The sequence below is a fragment of the Bemisia tabaci genome, chromosome 2 (genome assembly GCF_918797505.1).
Source record: "Bemisia tabaci chromosome 2, PGI_BMITA_v3".
In the NCBI taxonomy this organism is placed as follows: Eukaryota; Metazoa; Arthropoda; class Insecta; order Hemiptera; family Aleyrodidae; genus Bemisia; species Bemisia tabaci.
The window spans coordinates 9202056-9220808 of record NC_092794.1 but is presented as its reverse complement, the minus strand read 5'-3'; the positions used below and the strand labels follow the sequence as shown (position 1 = coordinate 9220808).

Below are 18753 nucleotides of genomic sequence, written 5' to 3'. Positions count from 1 at the left end.
CCCAGCCTCACAGGATGAGATTTGTCCATTTTCCCCTGTTGCCAAATCTACCAGCGAACACCTTGGAACTCTACTCCTGAACTCTTGAGTTTCAGCGATTTTTTTAATTGGACGCTTATTCTGCCGTGCGTGCCGTGCTAAGGAAGAACGCCGTATGAACATTCGAGAGTTGCCAAATCCTCCGATAAAATGTTTATTCATGAGGAAAATTGTGAATATTTTTCCTTGAAATTTTCGATAGTTTTAGATCAAATTACAAACAGAATTATCTGAGAAATCAGTAGACAAATGTTCAAAATTTGTCCTGGATATTACAAATTTGCCAGGAGAAATTTTGCAACGCCGAAAGGCTCATACGGCGTTTTTTCTTAGCACGGCAGTATTGGAAGGAGGCCTTATCACTTATTTCTTTTCGACGGTGTTTGTCCGCAACCACATATCTCGGTTTGCGACGTTGCAGACTCCCTATTACACTTTATTTTTAATTAAATGAAAAACTGCTCAAAGTCAATTCTTGTGAGTCTCCGTGATTTTTTAGCAGTGCGAAGAAAATTCTGCGGAAAATTCAAGAAATGATGTCGATTTGTTCTCCCTTGAAAAAAAATAAGATAAAATAGGAGCGGTGATTTTCAAACACCACCAACGAAATACGTGGTTGTGGACTTGCACTGTCGATTTATGCTTTTAGGTTTATGCTGCATACCTCATATCATGCAGTATTTGGATCACATTAAACGACAAGGATCCAACTCTAATTCTCTATGAAGGGGAAAATATGTATCCTCGTTTTAACAATTCAGAAACTTGGACGATATATGATTTCCTTTTGTCGGATTAAACAAAATAGAACAAACGAAAATATCACGTCAAAATTTTCGATGCATTAAGATCATTTTGGAAAATGCGAGGAAACTTCCCAGAAAACTGTGTGTAGCTTTTTAAAAACAATGAATAAAAAAAAGTGGTGAATCAGAGATAAATTTGCTTTCTTTTGCGTGCACCCGTCAGCTTCTGAATTTATTAATCTTTTAAATAATTTGAACATGATAGTTCTACGACTTTTTACGTGTACTTATTTTAAGTGGTTGGCGGCCGCTCAGGCCTCTAGTGTATGTGTATTGCGGAAAATAGGCGACTTTAATATTGATGCGAGCATAATGTTCATAAGGCCTGTACCTCAAGATAAGCTAAATATCGACGGTGAAAGTCGGCAATCACATAACTCGGTTTGCGACGTCGCAGACTTCCTGTCATACTTTATTTTCTAAACGGAAAACTACTCAACGGTAATTCTTTAAAACTTCCGTGATTTTTCTTCTATGTGCAAGGAAAATTCTGCAAAAACTTCAAGGAATCATGTCTATTTGTTAGCCTTTAAAAAATAACATAGTTGCAGAGATTTTCAGACACCGCAAACGAGTTATGTGATTGCCGACTTGCCCCGTCGATATGCTTGACACCACCTACCTACATTGCTGTGCTGAGGAAGAACGCTGTATGAACCTTTAGGCGTTGCCAAATTTCCTTGGATTAAACATGATTTGCCTGGTGAACTTGTGAATATTTTTTTCCAAATTTTCAGATAATTTTGTTCGCAATTCAATCTACATTATCTAAAAATTTCATGGAAAACTGTACATAATTTTTCTCAAAAATAAACATTGTACCGGAGGAAATTTGGCAACTTTCAAATATTCATAAAGCGTTTTTCCTTAGCACAGCAGTGCAGTGGGGAGTTTGAATAGTTGCTCACTTGATTTCCGCATGTAAAACAGAGAGAAGTTACGCGAATTTCATCTCAATGTTGTGTAAATGACCCAATATTTCTGGCTGATTTGTGAGATCAAAACAAATATCATCTCATATCATTTTCATTTCATCTCGGTTTTGCAGGAAATGTGCGACTGTTCCAGCAATTATGGGAAAAAATGAGAAATAACTCTATAATCACAGCAAATTTCCAGGAAAAACACGATTTCTCCAGCGGGTGGGTAAAATCATTGAAAATCATGCATTGTTTAGTTCAATGCCACAACACAGACGCAATTTTGAAAATTATTGATTACATAGTCAAAGGATCACACAATTTTTCCATGAAAATCACAGGAAATAAGTGTATTTTGTATTGATGTGAGCATAATATTCATGAAAGCAAGTAATTTGAGATGGATAAAGAGTTTTTATTTTCCTTCAATTTTGCGTGATACTTCATACCTACTCCGGAGTCTGAATAGTTGCGTGCTTAATTACTATTCTTTCGTGTTACATATTTTATGACAGGCCCTTTGAATTAAATATCCTTAAGTAAAGGTGTTTCTCTGATGCCTGAAGGAGAATTACGAAGACAAATGATTTCACTTTTTATGCAAAAGACTTTAATGCAACTTTGGAATAGTTTACAATTGATGACTTAGTAATACCACTTCCAGCCAGAAACAGCTTGCATGAAGGAAGAAATAACAAAAAAATATCATTAGACGAGAAATGCATTAACAAATATTTAGGTAATGTTTCTTTGAACAGGATGTTCTGCTGCATAACCTTTGAACTTAAAAATATTATCTGCTATTTTTACTGATGTTTCATCAGTATTTTGGGTGGGACTCTCAAGTATTTCACCTATTACGTAGTCAATAGCTTCACACGTATCCTTCACGAAACTCTCAGCTAACAGCATCTGTAAAGATAGAGGATACATGAAATTGAAAGAAGATAGTGCTAAATAAACCTGTTAACCATGAAACTGAATAAAAGGAAATCCAACACCATTCAACATTTTAGATACGTCTTAATCATGCTCAAGTCAACATATTTTCAGCAAGTGAGATTAAGGTTATTCAGCACCCAGAGCAAGTGATTTTCCCGCAGTCTCCTCTCTGGCTTCTCTTTAGTATCATAATGATATGTGACACATAGCTGCCACTGCCCCATGTCCTCTCAATGCCCTTAAAGGAGATAAAATTCCCTCACTTTTTGCTAGACCTGTGCGATAATGGATTTTTCAATTTGATTACGATTCGATTGCGATTAACGATATTAATGGCGATTACGATCACGATTACGATTAAAATCGGGAAAAAACTGAAAAAGTAAAACAGAATGAAGAATATTTTTTTTTTTTTGGGTATAAAAACGAAGTTATTTTTTGGCTTTCGTGACCATAAAACTGCCAACTTTAATTTTGTTTTTTACTTGATGCACTACCATCCTCTTTAATCAAAAGTATTCGAAGAAGCTTTATCATCGACGTGAAATTGCGGCACAAGCCCGATGCGGATATTTTTGCAGGGTTTTCACTAAAATCAGTGCGAATTTTTACCGCTAGGGGCTAGCAGCGCACTACCGTAGACGTGACGCAAATTCGAACAAACGCGGCGGAAATTTCAAATTCAAAATGCAGCGCGAAACTGGACATTTCGTCAAGTCAAATTAATTGAATCAATAACGATTAATTTCTCCAACCAATTACGATTACGATGAAAAAAATTAATCGCGATTATGATTAAAATTTGATTAATCGCACAGGTCTACTTTTTGCTCAATTTCCACCCACTACCTTTTTAATGTGTGTCCCTTTAGTCTCCTTCCAAGAAAAACTAGATCAAGCATATACTTTGACAGCCTCTCTTCCATTGTCTTGTTAACATATTTAACATAAGGCAACACCTTTTATTTTCTTTTGATGCCCTCTTGGTCTTCAAATGTTTAAAAACTTTATTTTAAATGTACAGTTGTACGTATCTAGCATTTTGCATCTGTAGATTTATTGAAATGAAATGACAAAAAAGACAGACAGAGATAGTCGATTCTGAATGTGAATATATTAATGCATTCACTTTCAAGATAGGCTCAAAAATAAAAAAAAATATTGAAAGTTATGTAAAAAGTAACGAAAAATTTGAATAGGGCGACCTTTAAAATCCTAGTAACTGTTTTCAGTTCTGAAATGTTAGCTACGAGCAGGGAAATTAATTTAGCAGTAGAAATAAAGGATCCTGTCTCACTGGGCCAAGGTCCGTTTTTTTAGGCTGCAGAACCTTACATTCATCTGATATGACGCTTTTTACTAGGGAATATTCCAATGTACTTTACTAAGAATGAAGTCGATTGAAACATGGATGGACAGAGTCCTTCAAAGTTTAGTATCAAGAGTAAGTAAGAAGCTGTCTGGAAGGAATCCTAGCAAACTCCTTCCAGGTATGGGTAGGACATTAATGGGTTCTCTCCAGAAACATATTATACAGTTAACCTTGAAAAATGAAATTTAGGGTCTCCTTGACAGGCCATTCAAAAATAGCTGATATAAATTATTGCTTTGTTGAAAAAGAGCAGCATTCACATTATGTTTCCACTGTTTTTTTGGTTCTGTCAGTTTTGCTTATTTTCTTTCCCTCAACTTTGCATCTTCTCTCATTCTTTCTTCTCTTCTTTCCCATTTCTTCATCTGCTCCTTCTTTAGCATTTTTTCCGCCCCTTCTCTTTTTCTGGTGCCTCCTTTTGACGGCAACCATCAGCAACTGCTGCACAATAAGTTGTCGCTGCCCTGTTTTTGGAGTGGTATGTCTTTCAGTGCTAAGCTACTGACATTTAATTTCACATGAATGTATGCTCACTCATACAAACTTACTTCATGATCATGATTCTGAGTGCCACAACAGTACGATCTAGATGCTCGTGAAATAACTGCAGTCATGGCATAAGAGAGAACTGCCAATTCAGAGAGTCGTTTGAGATTTAAATGATTATCCATGATGTTCATCCCGTCTTTTGTCAACGCCACCAAAACACATAACTTAAAACGTAGAACTGTTCTTTCTAGCTGGGTACTTGCATCCTGTACAGAAAAAGAAACAGTGAATTAGGGGACTTTATTGTCGATTGAAGTTTGATGGAAAAAATAACAAAGACCAGAATGATTTACTTATGTTGACAGCTTTCAACAGCAATTTTTGAAATATCTTTTGTATTTCAGAGAAATATAGTTAAATTAAAAGAGATAATTTTCCTGTTTTTTTCCTTCTTTTTCTTCTTTTTTTTTTTAAAAAAAATAGGAACGGGTATTCATCATAGGGTTTCAAATGCATATTCCCATTTAAGCCACTTAGCCTCTTGTTGGTTGAAATGGGTGGTTCCTATAGACTAAGGAAGAAAATGATAGACTGACTATAGTGTCTTTCGTGGGTTACTGTGAGTTTGTCTACTACCTACCTCCTTCGTTCATTGCAACCACCCACTTCCACTAATAGGATCCCTCTATATCCCTTTAGTCTTGTTTGTCTTTGGCTTTGTCTATCAATTTCAATAACCGGCCTTCTGAGGAGATGCAGAAAGAGCAATAGATATAGAGGCAAACCAAATCACTTCTTGATTGATGCAAACAATGCCAAGTCATTGAAAGTAGGGATTGGTGGCAAGAAGAAAAAAAAACAGAATGAGGGAGTCAAAACTGTTTCCTCACATGAATGTTTGTTGTGTGAAATGAATGAGATGCCTCAAGTAGTGAGTAGACGTGATAGAAAAATAAGGAGCCTCAATAATAATGCTTTGATTTGAGAAAGTCCATACAAAACTCCCGCAGAGCATAACCTGAATTCACTGAGAGTTGGCAACGATGTTTGAATTCTATCAGATTTGATCAAAAAATTATTCTTAAAAGTCCCCTCCTTTTAAGCGATTCAATACGTAAGCATGATCGCTTCTTCTGATCAATCTACTACACCACAGATCTACGATTCACCTTTTTGATCAAAGCAAAAATATCGCAACCTTTCGCATACTTCAAATGGTCCGTTTCTGTACAAATACTTCTGGAACATGGAGCTCTTCAAATGATCAAAATAAAAAATCAAAATTCAAAATCGATCTCTTATCCGGCACCCGTATGCCAGAGATGACTGCCTGTTTTTATTTTTTTTTTATTTGGAAAAGCTGTACTAAATGCTAAAATTAACAAGTTGAAAAATGCATTTTTAGAGTTAAGACACTAAAGCATTATTCTGAGTCTTTACTTTAAGTGATGGATGCACGTATTGATACAGTTTTAACGTCAGTTTTGGATCCCGTCTCAAACTTCGTTGTGTTTCCTGGAAGAGTTTGAAGGCAGCGAAAGGGTAACTAAGGGGATTTCTTAGTTTCGTCACTAACTCTTGAAAAGGTTCGCCAGCATGTTGTAATCCTAAAAAAAAAAATGATACAAGATCAGCGTTCGAAACTCACAGGCGCCAATGCGTCAAATGCATCTAAGAAATCGGTCATGGCGCCTAAATAAGAAGGCTCAGCACCAACATGGCCCCTAAAAATCCCCCCCCCCTCCAAAAAAAATCCTAATTTTTCTGTAAGATGATTTTTTGAAATTTCGACACTCGGCACCGGATTGAACTCGCGAAATGCAAGCAGTTGCACGTGCAACTTCGCTGCGGTGCGGCCGGCGGCACAACAGAATGAGGATCAGTGTTGAATAGGACAAGGAGAGGGGAGAGATCGTTTGCAATCAGCCATTGAGGTGCCTCTAGTTCTTAGGTAAAGTCACCAGTGACCAACACTTTCTTTAACTATATCTTAGCCTTAAAAATATGAAATGAAGAGAAAAATTTCCAAAATGAGAGAAATTTTCCAAATTTCTCTTCATGAATGTTTAAACGTCTTGGATTACACGTTTACTCCTTAAGATCCCAAACCTCAATTAACTTATAAATAAAAATAGATAAATAAAGTACAGGTGTTTTATATCTTCCCTGAGGTGTCAATCACTGGTGACCACTACCTTAATATTTTCAATAGGAAGTCACATAAATTAAAAGAAAAAAAAAATCTGTTCCAATTGAAAAAACTCAGAGCTTTCAGTACAACAAGTAAAAGCTTTTTCTTATTATTCACTTTTTCATTCTTAGAGCTTTTCTCTTCCCCCAGTTACAGCTATTCGTTCTGTAACTAAAACATCTTGCATCTAACTTTTCACTAACAAGGTGGAAGGTGGTTTCTCCACCTTGTTACGTACAGTTCAGGCCATTTCTTAGTGTTTTTCCTCCTTTTCACTAAATGCGCCATGATACATGGCAAAAAGTCTATTGGGCCCCTAAAAATCAAGCTTGATAGGCCATACGGCTCCTGAAACCCAAAGGTGAGTTTCAAACGCTGCAAAAAATTGTAAATAATATCAAATTTTTGACAAATTATTCCAAAACACTGAAAGTCAGAATGGTGGAGCTGATGAATTTGAAAAGAAAAAGCAAAAAGCCCCCAAGAAAATAGGTTGCCATTCATCTCTACCTTGCCCCAGAAGAGCCAGCCCATCAGGTATTTCTGTTGCAGAATATAAGGCATAAAACATCATTTTTTTCTATAGATTCTCCGTGATCTTACGAAAAAATACCACAAAGCAATCTCCAAAACTGATTATAGAGGATCCTACCAAACCTAAGATGATTGGATCAGCGTTAGAAATTCGCTGTGCCCTCATGCCATGCATGATAAAGAATTTGAACTTTCTGAGAGACTGGAAACTCATTCAAAGCCGGCACCAATGAATTGCTGGTTAAACACAGATTTACAGATTTTACCCTTTTTTTGTTCCTTAGTTGAAGAATAATTTTTCAATGCTACCTCACCACTTGCAAATGGCTCTGATGAGTTATGTTAGAATCTAGTCATAACACTGCTTTGAGTGCTGTGCTTACGTTCACTCAAGAATCCTGAAGCGATATTTCAAAATGCTTCCCAAAAAATGCACTGGCACTTTAGGGTATGAGTTATCTGTTGAAATAATTTGAAACTCCGCAGCCTGAATTTCCATAGCAAGTATAGAGTCGTAATGTAAGTGGGAGAGCTGACGCCATGTTCTGCTCGACGAGTTCCAAACCTGGTATGCGCTGAGCTCGGGTCACTTTTTCGATACATGTTCAATCCAAAATGGCGGTGTAAAATACGTGGTAATTCCTATCTTCTTTGTTACATTGGATGGCCGGGTGCTCCTGTATCGCAAACGATCAATCATGTATCGAAAAAGTGACCCAGCATTACGCAGAAGTCTCGGAATTCGGGACCTGAAAAATGCTTAAAAGTGGCGCCAGCCCTCCCACTTACATTACGACTCTATGTACTTAATGTGAATTTCTAAGATGACTTGAGGCGCGGCCATTTTGAAGAGAGACAGCTTGTAACGATTTTAAAACAGTGCAAAGTGAAATAGGGTGAGAGGGGGGCTATGGATAGGGAAAAGAAAGGAGGGAGGGAGCAAGCCAAAAAAGAGAGGCAGTAAACAGTGAAGCGTAACAAATGCACTTACCAACAGCAGCAATATAGACATCTGAAAAGTCAAGTGACAAATTGAAAAGCGGCTGTACTCGGGAGTCTCGCAACATTTGTTCATAAGGAAAACTTTCTAAAAGTCCTTTGGAGCCCAGTAAATCTAAACATTCTTGCACACCCTCTTTCATAACCTTTATTGCATAGACCTAAAAAACAGCAGAGTTAATAAATAGCAAGAACATAAAAAAATAATGAGCTACGAGGTTGGGTTGGAAAGAAAGTTTAACACTCTAATAATTCTAGAGTTATTAGTGCCGGGAAAAAAATAAGCAGTGTTGGAACAGACGTACAATCAGTTTTCAAAGTTTAACACTCTAATAATTCTAGAGTTATTAGTGCCGGGAAAAAAATAAGCAGTGTTGGAACAGACGTACAATCAGTTTTCTAATGAGCTATTGGAGCCTTGCAGAGGAATTTTCGACTTACCTAACCCAGCTCATTGCTAACTGAGCACATTTTCCTGAGCTATAGAACTTCATACAGTTAGAGATTTAAAGTCTTTCAAAAAGTGAAAAAAGAAGTAAGATTTTTTTGGGCATCGTAACTTATTCTTCGACAGGGTCATTAATCACAGTCCTGCACTTTCCTTGATAGTGAAAAAACTACCATGAATAATCTTCACAAAAATCCTGAGTCTTCAGTCTTGAATCCAGTTTCAAAGCAAAGCTGTCATCTCTCAATCACTGAAGAGACTCACTATCAGCGCTTACTAAAATGCATAATTTTCACAAAGATTCTGATCAGAGGCTTACACTTGTCAATAAAAATGAAAAAATGTGGTGGATGACTGAGTTAAAGTGTAAGTGGTGCCAAAAAATAATTTTACTACCATTTTCAAATATGTATTTAATAACTCTTTTTGAAAGACTCCCCTGACTAAACTTGATTAAATTGCAAAATTCATTGATATGGAAGGCTCTACCTCACTCCTTTACATTTCAGATTAAAATCGTACTTGATCGGCGGTGGAAATATGAAACAAAACATGGAAAAATTGTTTTCTACAATGATCCAGCCCAGTCCAGTCCACAAATGGTCCAGTCCAGTAGGTTATCGATGGAGTTTGCAAAATCAGCAATGAATTTTTATTGTACCTCTCTTTTATACTCAACTTCTATTTCAACAGAAATAACTTTTTCCATATTCAGCAGGTGAAGGTTGAACTTGGTCTTTCATTATTTAAACTAATATTCCTCTTAATAGAGAGGAAAATGTCTTAAATATTCTCTTAAAACTTCTTCCAGTCACCACTTTTCATAGAAGTCTTACTTCCAGTCACCACTTTTCATAGAGGTCTTAATTAGGGAAACCTAGAATAAAAGTGGGTACTCGCATTCCTGTCTTACGCAGAAAGGCGATTCACCAATCAAAAAATGGATTATCCACAAAATGCATTCTGGATTTGCCGTGTAACGAACATTTGGCTCTGGATTGTTCATTTTCTGATCGATCATCAAATTGAAGCGTGCAAAAGCACGTCCATAAGAAAAGTATTAGAGGAATTTCTGAAGGAATTTTCTTAAGAATGTGCCAATATAATTTGCTGAAACATTGAAACTCCAAGAATCAAAGCAATAAAATAAATAAAACGAAAAAAACTGCCTAAAATTCACAGAAAGGCAGACTGACAGAAACAGTATTGCCCATTTAAAAACACGTGATTTTGAATGATCTGGACGAGTGTATGGTTCATTTATGACGATGAAAGTGCTTGCTTTTATTCGACATTACCCTAGTCTTAATGATACAGTTCGATCTCCAATTGATAAGTCAACATGCACACCTTTCCATGAAAATTTTAAAAAGGGAAATGTATTTCTCTTGAATCCTATGGTTTCATACACCAAATTAATACAATGGTGAAACTGCAGAAAAAAGTATCTGTCTTTGCTTTTCTTTCTATCTTTTCTTTTTTTTTGCGGCAGGGGCCACCGCAGACTTTCTGGACGGTCATGCTTTATTTTGTGCATGGAAAACTGCTGAACGCCATTTCTTGAAAACTTCAGCAATATTTCATCTCTGTTTAAAGAATATTCGATGAGAATTTCAAGCCATCGTGTTGCTTTGAAATCTTTGTAAAAAAGAAATACAAGTGGAGATTTTGAAACATTGCAACCGAGATACGCATTTTTGCAGTTTCATTATCGATAGGTGCTTAGCTTATGCATATCAAATTTGATGAATAGTGTACTTACTTTTGTCGCAACTGATTCTAGATCAACATCTGGGTCTTCGTACTTGTCTAAAATTGAAGTTGTTAGGTATGTCATACTTTCAACAGCATAAATTTTTCGCGCTATTGTTGCTACAATTTTTTTCACCGAATTGAGGCTGGATAGGTCCTGGTGATATTGATGGGAACTGATTACATGCTGGATTGTCTCATTTAATAGTTTCCGCAAGAAACCTGGGAGAAAAAGAAAACGAATATGATCACTGGCAAAAATGAGACTTAAAAGAACCTTGATATTTGCGCAAAGTCTAAAAAAGGCAGTGGTGAGCCCCCATAATAGGTCTGTTGCACGCAAGAGAAACAGCCAACTGAATACACTTTCTAAAGGTAAATTCGCTTGATAATCACTTTGGGCACATCAAAAAATCTGAAATCCACTCCTCAGTGCGCAATCTGTGTAGTTTGTAGCACGCTTTTTCAAATTTACCGCATATGCAGCCGGTTTTTCTAGGTGGCCGGCAGTCAGGTTTGCCCGGAGAGAGACCTAACCTAACTAAATAAACAATCTCGCAAACTATTGTAAACACTCCTTGCGTTAGATTTTAATAATTGATTAAAAGCTTTTGTTTCTGCAAAATAAAGGAAGAAAAAGGAAGTGGATGCTGGAAAACAAATGAAATCATGCAGTAGAAAAAGTTTGTGAAATCGTTTGTTTACTCAGGTAAGTTTTTCTTACTCTTCTGTCTGTTCAAATCTGTTTGGCGGAAACTGAGAAAAACTACCCGCAGATGCGGGAAACTTGAATAAGCGTGTTACAAACTACGTATATTGCTCGCTAAGGAATGGATTTCAGACTTTTGTGACGTCCCCAACGTGATTCTCGTGCAATGTCGTCCACAAAGAGCAGTGGCGTGCGGTGCGGATAAGCAAGGCAAGCACTGCTTGCCCAAAGATTTCAAAAGAAAGAAGAAAATTACACCTATTACATCCATGTTTTACATTTTAGTAAATCTAATTTATAAAAGGTGTTCAGTATGTAAATTGCATTGAAAACAGAAAGAGAGAGAGACAGAAATACGTATAGAGAGCGGATGGAGGTGGCGCAGCGCGCTGCGCGGCCTGAACACGGGCCGACTCATGCGCTGGAGAATCGCTTGCGATCAGCTGAGTGGAGAGCCACTGCTCGGCGGCGGAATCAAGGCGGGCGGGTAGAGCGGTACGTTCCGAGTCCGAGCCCTTCGCTGCGCGATCGCAGCTCGCTTCTCTTGGCCATCTCTTGGCCAACTTGGCCCGTCACCGCAGCGCGCTGCTTCTGCCTCCGATGCGCGATGCGCGATGCGCTATCTTGCTCCCTCTTTCCGTCGCGGTTGTAATTGCTCCTTCGAAGCAAATGCCCTTAAATTCTATACAATTTCGCTCACTTGATCTGATTAGTGATAAATTAGAAAATTCTCAATCATGTTTTAAACGCAGAAAATTCTAATTTTCTAACTTATTTTTCTAATTTCTAATTTTAAACTCAAAAAATTCTAAATAATGTAGAATAAAGACTACAATACCTCAAATAAGTGGCAAAATTAGGAGTTAAGAGCATGGAGCCGACCTCTAATGCTCAATAACATTCGAAACAAGTTGAGTAAACGAAATCATAAGTAAGAGAGAAAGTAATAAAACCACAGTTTTTCAAGACATTCCATCAGATTTCATCCGAAAAATAGAGCAAATACCGTAAAATTTTAACAATTTTCTAGGGGGGCTCCCTGAGGAGGGGAAAGAGACTACGTTAACCCCCCCCCCCCCCCCCCCCGGGATGGCGAACGCTAGAGCTTGCCCTGTCACTAAACCCACCGCACGCCACTGACAAAGAGTAACTATATTTGGCTGTATCTCTTGTGTGGAGCAGACCCACTGCAGGAAGGATGAGTTACAATTAAGAAAACCTGGCTCTGATGGAACATCCTGTTTCTCTCTTTTTACTTTGAGTGGAGAGAGGAGAAAGAATTAAAACTTATTTTCTATGAAACTATGGTGCTTGTGACTTAGGGACATTATTCAGTCAATTTAAGTCATTGATTGTAGGTGTACGGTTGCTTTCTTGAATAACAGTCAAAAGGGAGCTTTGGGCCACACATTCGATCAAAGCATGTTGTGAATTGATATAGATATTGCAACAAAGTTGCACTTGGTATGAGAATAAGTACTTCAGAGTCTCATTCTTACCTACTGTTAAGCTTCCATATAGATAAGCATCAGTATTAGTGATACTGTTACAAACATTAAAACCATGTCCGACTCTCCCAAGAACATTTTTGCAGGGAACTTTAACTTTGTCAAACTTGACCTGTACAGAGCAAAAAAAAAAAAAAAAATGAAAGGAAAGGAAAAAAAATAGATCAATACAAAAACTATATGGTGAGGTTAGTTTGTGTAAATTTGGGGGCGAATTGGATTTTACCTCTTTGTCATTTCTTGCCTGAGTTAAGATGGAGTTCCATGAATACATGTTTTTGAAGTGCTCTTTGGCTCTATGCAACAATTGACAGTTACAGTCCCCATCCTACCTAAAACCTCCAACAAGCTAGAGTTACCTAATTTCTTTTTCAACCCTCTGCCTCAAGCCTTTCACTGAGCATTTTTTTTATTGCCCCCCAGATCTGCTGTGCTAAGAGAAGAGCTGTATCAAAACTCGCGCATCCCTTGAGAAGTTTTTTTTGAAAAATTACGAACTAGATCATGTAACAACAAAAATTGCCTGAAACATTGGATGGAAAATATTCCATGAAAAATTTGTGTTTTACCAAGGGAAATTTGGCAACATCTGGAGGCTAATACAGTGTTCTTCCTTGGCATGGCAGAGATGGAGCCCAATCGAGCATCCTCTACGGCAACCTCTCCTTAGATGTCCTCCTATTGACAAGATCATACTTCCCTGGTATGACCTTCATTCTGATATAAATTTCCTACCTCCACGATTTCACAGAATCTATCGTTTAGGGACCAACCCCTTCTGGAAATTGTTGCTGAACTGTGCCAGATATACAATCCCATTTCTCTGAAAATACTTTAGGTCCGATTTTTCAGCCACCAAACCTATCGTCCGGACCTTAAAATACTTTCATTCTGGCGTTGTGAATCTTTCTCTTATTTTTTTTTTTCCAAAATTCTCTGATTTCAAAGAATTCCTGTGACAATTGTATTTGAAGTAAGTTTAAACATAATAAAATTAGATCCACACAGAAATTAAAAAAGAAAGGTTTTTTTAGGAATATGGTTTACAAAAGCAGATATACCTATTTGGATTTTCCATTTGATTTCAACGCTCATTGGTTTTTACGATTGAATACCTAATTACATTCTTTCAACAGTGTAATATATGTACCCATCAAGCAGGTGTGTCATCGACTTTTCTTAAAATCACATATTTACTTTAGCAAAAAAAACTCATCTACATATGAATCTACATCAACTAATCAATCTATTTAACAAAATTTGAAAAACGTATTTTTGAGGGTGGTTCAACAAATCAATACTGCCTGGAAGCAAACAATTTTGTTTACGAAAAGGAGGCTTTTTATATTTGAATATAAATTTTGAGAATAGATAAACAAAGCAACAAATTTAAAACTGCAAAATGTAAATGTGCAACATGGTGTTATGCCAACATTGTTTCCTTGGGTTCCACACCTGAACAACTGCTACTGGCAGACACTAACTGAGCCTTGTAGTTATTGAGAGAATAAATATGTACTTTACAAACACCAAGAGTCTTCCTCTCGCAGAAGAGGTCATTTTATGATACAAGGGAAATGTTAAAAGGAAAATTTTTCAACTTACATTGCAAAAGGTAACGCCTTTAGCTGCACCAACACTTTCAGTGGTGATGGAAATTCCTGGGCTGCTTTTTTCAACGATGAAAGTTGTTAGCTTATTATTAAGTTTTGCACACTCCGGTGAACCCTAAAAAATGAAAAATATAGGAAAAAGAAAAAAAATTAAAATGAATTACTCGTATGATAAGCTAACTTATGCATTAAGACATACATAAGAGGGCCAATATCTATCATAGTAACAAACCCAATCCTAATTAGGTGAATTTTTGCGTATTCTAGGGGTTGAATATAGACTATCATCATAATAAAAATTATCTTTTGGAACTATGTAAACGCGGTCTTATGTCAGTCCAGAAGTATGAACCATCCAGAGTTAGGTACTGCGAAAAACTTCTAAAATAAGAAATGATCATGTAATCAGTAAAAAGCTTCATCTGGAACAAAATATAAAATAAGAATCGAAATTCTTTTTTGTTATGTTTTGACCAACATCTAGAGTGAGTTTACGAGGCAGATTAAATTTGCAAAACACAACTATTCTGGAAAAACTTCTGTTGTTCATAAGTAGACACGGACGAAAGGCTGGAGCTAGAGCTAGAGCTCTGGAGATAGTTTTTAAAGGTTTAATTTTAATTTTTGTGCTTGCTTGGCTTTAATTCTCCTCAGAATGGTCAGGACCCATAATTATGCACTATATAAAGGCATGTGCATGGGTACCTGCAAGTTGCAAACTTAAATCAGAGACCAATTAATAATATTCCTAAAGATGCATCATTTCTCACCTCAGTTGGCATGCAAACAATGAAAACATCTGCTTTTGTTGCATTAACAACCCATGTTTTGACCCCATCTAGAGTCCAGTACATCCCATCGTCAGATAATTCGGCAAAAGATTTCATTGTGGAGTAGTCCATTCCAGCTTGATGCTCCGCAGCGCAGAAGGAGGCTATCCATTCCCCAGATGCCAACTTCGGAAGATACCTTACTCTCTGGTCCTCAGTTCCGAGCCGAAATATTGCCTAAAATACCAAGGGACACTTAATTGGCTTAAATTGCATTAAACCTGACAGAAGAGATTTTTTTGTCAAACAATTCGACCGTTTAGTTTATGAGATCATTGATTTCAGTCGCTTGAAAGAACGGCAATGCCAAATTGATCATTTTTTAAAATGGTCTTTTTAAGAGCAAATAATTAGGAAAATGGCATCAACTTTCAAAGCCTATTTTTAAACCAAATTAATTTAATCAGTGAACAACTGAAATGAATATTTTTGTCTAAATTTAGAAACCATCTGCAGAAGGAATGTACATGATTTTGGAGATTTTCCGTCTTCAGAATCTTAAAAAATAACAATTTTGATTGTTGGCTGCCAGTATTTAAATTGTATCAATTTTTGGAAGAAATAAAATTGATTCTTTGAAATGGATTTTGCCTCAAAATTTCTATCTTTGGACTCTTCTTCTGACTGGTCAAGATCATGCGAGTCAGAAAAAAAGGTAAAAGGCGAAAGGATAAGGTGAGTAGGTAAAATCGGTTTTTCTGGAAAATTTGAGGATGATGGAAAAAAATACTCGCAGATCACCTTCTCTCGTCCAGGAGAAATTTTTTCCATTTCTTTTTGTTGAACAGTGTTATTTGGATTTCCTTAAAGGAATAATAGATTCAATCCTTCTTAATTCTAACGTTTACTTACTGGCCATTTGCACAGTTAAATGGTGAAACCTATTTTAGAATTTTTTTCTTGAGAACACAAATAATTTGGAGTAAGGAAAATAGTGAATTCTCAGGGAGTAAAAACCTTCGAGTGAGCATTCTAAAATGTCAAAAGATTTCGATAGAACTTACATTGGCACCTAAGGACTGATGAACCATCAGCGTAAGAAAAATAGATGGACTTGTGGCTACTTCCTCACAAATCCTAGCATACTCAGTGCATGTGTGGGCAAGGCCTCCGTAGTTCAGGGGGATGATACTTCCAAATAATCCAAAATTTTTCAGACTTGATATAACATCTTCAGGTATGCTTCCATCTGTGTTTATTTTATTTGAATCAACTGCAAAAAATAGGCAAAATTTAGCTACACCTAAAAGTCAAAAAAATAATAAAAAATAAAGTGAAAAAATATGTTGAGAGGGATCCTTGAGACGGCTAAGTAACTATACTAAAAATTTAAAGCTCCTTCCATGGTGCAAATCTGCATAGACAAGGTGAAAGTGTTGCTTGGTTTTGATACACTGTCTTAGTCCAAACTTTCCTCAAGGACTTAAGGTATCTGTAAGATGTCAAAAATAGTTCCTTTCTTCTTGCTCGGTACCTAAGATAGAAAAATTTATGATCTTGACTTAAAGCAAAATGAACAGTAAACTTCCTGATTGTTTCTACAGTACTTCATAAATCAAGTGAGATTTTCTGTTGTATCATAATGCAGAGTTTTAGAAAGTTAGCAAAAATTAGTCACGACTCACAATCTGAGTCTCAAGAGTCCTCTCACTGGCAAGAGGGTAAAAAATACAGGACAAGTCACAAAAGTTAGAAAATCATCTCCAATGCTGAGGAAAAGGGTTTCCATCAAAGATTTACCTCCTGCTACACTTTATCATTTTTAGCACTACTAAACAGGAGCTCATTCATCATACATGTTAAGACAAAGGTCCAATTATATCTACATCGACGCTCATTAGTGGTGCCATCTGAATGCATGTACCAACCTTTTGCTGCTCTGAGTGCTGATTTGGGGCTTATTAGAGCTTGAAATTCAATTTTTTCTGATGAGTCTAAATGGAAATTCTTCCTTGAGGGTTTGAAGGACTCTAAGTACAGGTAAGTATGGATTCTACATGGATGCATCATACTCCATATTGATACTTCCATTAAGGAGCCTTTTCAGAATGGGACAGTCAAACTGGATCTATTATAGATATTTCCAGGTGAAATTAATTCCACTGTTTGAAAAAGTATGGAGCCCATACTGAAAATGCATCTATGTAGAAAATCCATATTGATTCAATAACACTAACACTAACACTAAGTATGATGCTTGGGAATAAGAAATTAAGAATATTATTGAAAAACTTAAGGGCGCAAGTGGTGCGAATTCAATAAATTAACACTTTATGACAAATGTATAATCGATTTTAAAAGTAGAAAATTTTCACTGCGCAGGTTGGTTATTTAAAAATCCGTTCCCTCCATCAAAGATGAGTCGAAAGGTTTGTGATTTTGCTGATAGTTTTCCATTTCTCTTAGTTATCACTGCTTAACTAAGTAGGTATCACTGAATTTGGCTAGCTTACAGTGTTGCCTACAAGAATGGAGAGACTGTAACTGCGTTCCTGTGACGTCACTCTAGTAGGTGAAACGCGGCCGTGGTTTAACATGGGCTTTTGTGGGAGAACGCCTGATGTGTGTTCCTTTCATGCTGATATCTTCTCAGGGGTTGATCTGATACAAAAATTCTAAAGAACCTTTTTAAAAGAGGATACTATTTCACCTCAGAAAACTAACTGACCCATGTACAACATTGTCTGATAATTGAGGAAATGAGATCTTAAACCGAAAAATTGTTACTCCACTCAGATTCAAATGTGCTGCTCACGCAACTTTGGCTGATTGAGGGCCACTCTGATTGGTCCACGCAGCATCTGCCTCATTCATCAATGCACGATGACCCGGAGATGCTGGTTGTAAACTTTAATTACCTACTAGCTTGACGTAACAAAACTGACTAGTTACAGCCTCTCCATTCTCGTAGGCAACGCTTAAATGTCAGGCACATACCTTCTTTCGAAAAAAATCCCTCGACAGAAGGAAGAATCCCTTGAAGAGCCTGGTATCTCTCAGTTTCACCAACTTCTGGATAGTACAGGAATTCTGCATCAAAGTTACCCAGGAACACGTTTTTGAGGAAAGGAGGTTTCCGTGGTTTTTTACTTATCGCTGATATAGGATGATCTCTAAAGTCCTTCAGGATAAGCTTGTTAGGAACTGATTTCTGAGTCCGACTGATGGTGACACACACTCCATTTTGGCACTGGGAGGCACATCTGGATGTTATCAATTTTAAACTGAACATTGTTGTACAATCAGTAATAACTATACTGATATAAAATTATACTATGAAATGAACATAATTGAAACTTGATGGCTTGCAATGAGACGAAAAACTCATGGTACGACACCCCTGATTTACACTTTCGTTTCCTCTCCGTAAACAATTCTTGGGCAAAACATTAAATAAGTAAAACAAAATTCCGGCAAAAAATACACAAATTTAGACGCAACCAAAACTTATTTCTTAGTTACTTGACGCTTAAAAGTCGTCGGTCGGCGCGAGGCATGTGCGGATGCGAATCAAGGATGCGAAGGGTTAGGTTAGGGTGATGATGTTGTGCCCCTGCCCCTGCCACTCTGCCGACGCTGGTCCAGCAATGCATTGCAATGT

At 37.0% G+C, this 18753-nt stretch overlaps 1 protein-coding gene across 1 annotated transcript; it reads right to left on the bottom strand.

Moving 5' to 3' along the window:
* Positions 1-2352: 2352 nt before the first annotated feature.
* On the bottom strand, positions 2353-18708 carry LOC109040162 (complex I assembly factor ACAD9, mitochondrial). Its single transcript, XM_019055976.2, has 10 exons — positions 18090-18708; positions 16157-16365; positions 15093-15329; positions 14315-14437; positions 12701-12821; positions 10503-10714; positions 8285-8453; positions 6009-6175; positions 4628-4834; positions 2353-2677 (listed from the first exon to the last, which is right to left on the bottom strand). Exons 1-10 carry the CDS (start codon positions 18382-18384, stop codon positions 2501-2503), a joined length of 1917 nt encoding a protein of 638 aa, XP_018911521.2. The 5' UTR covers positions 18385-18708; the 3' UTR covers positions 2353-2500.
* Positions 18709-18753: the final 45 nt, after the last annotated feature.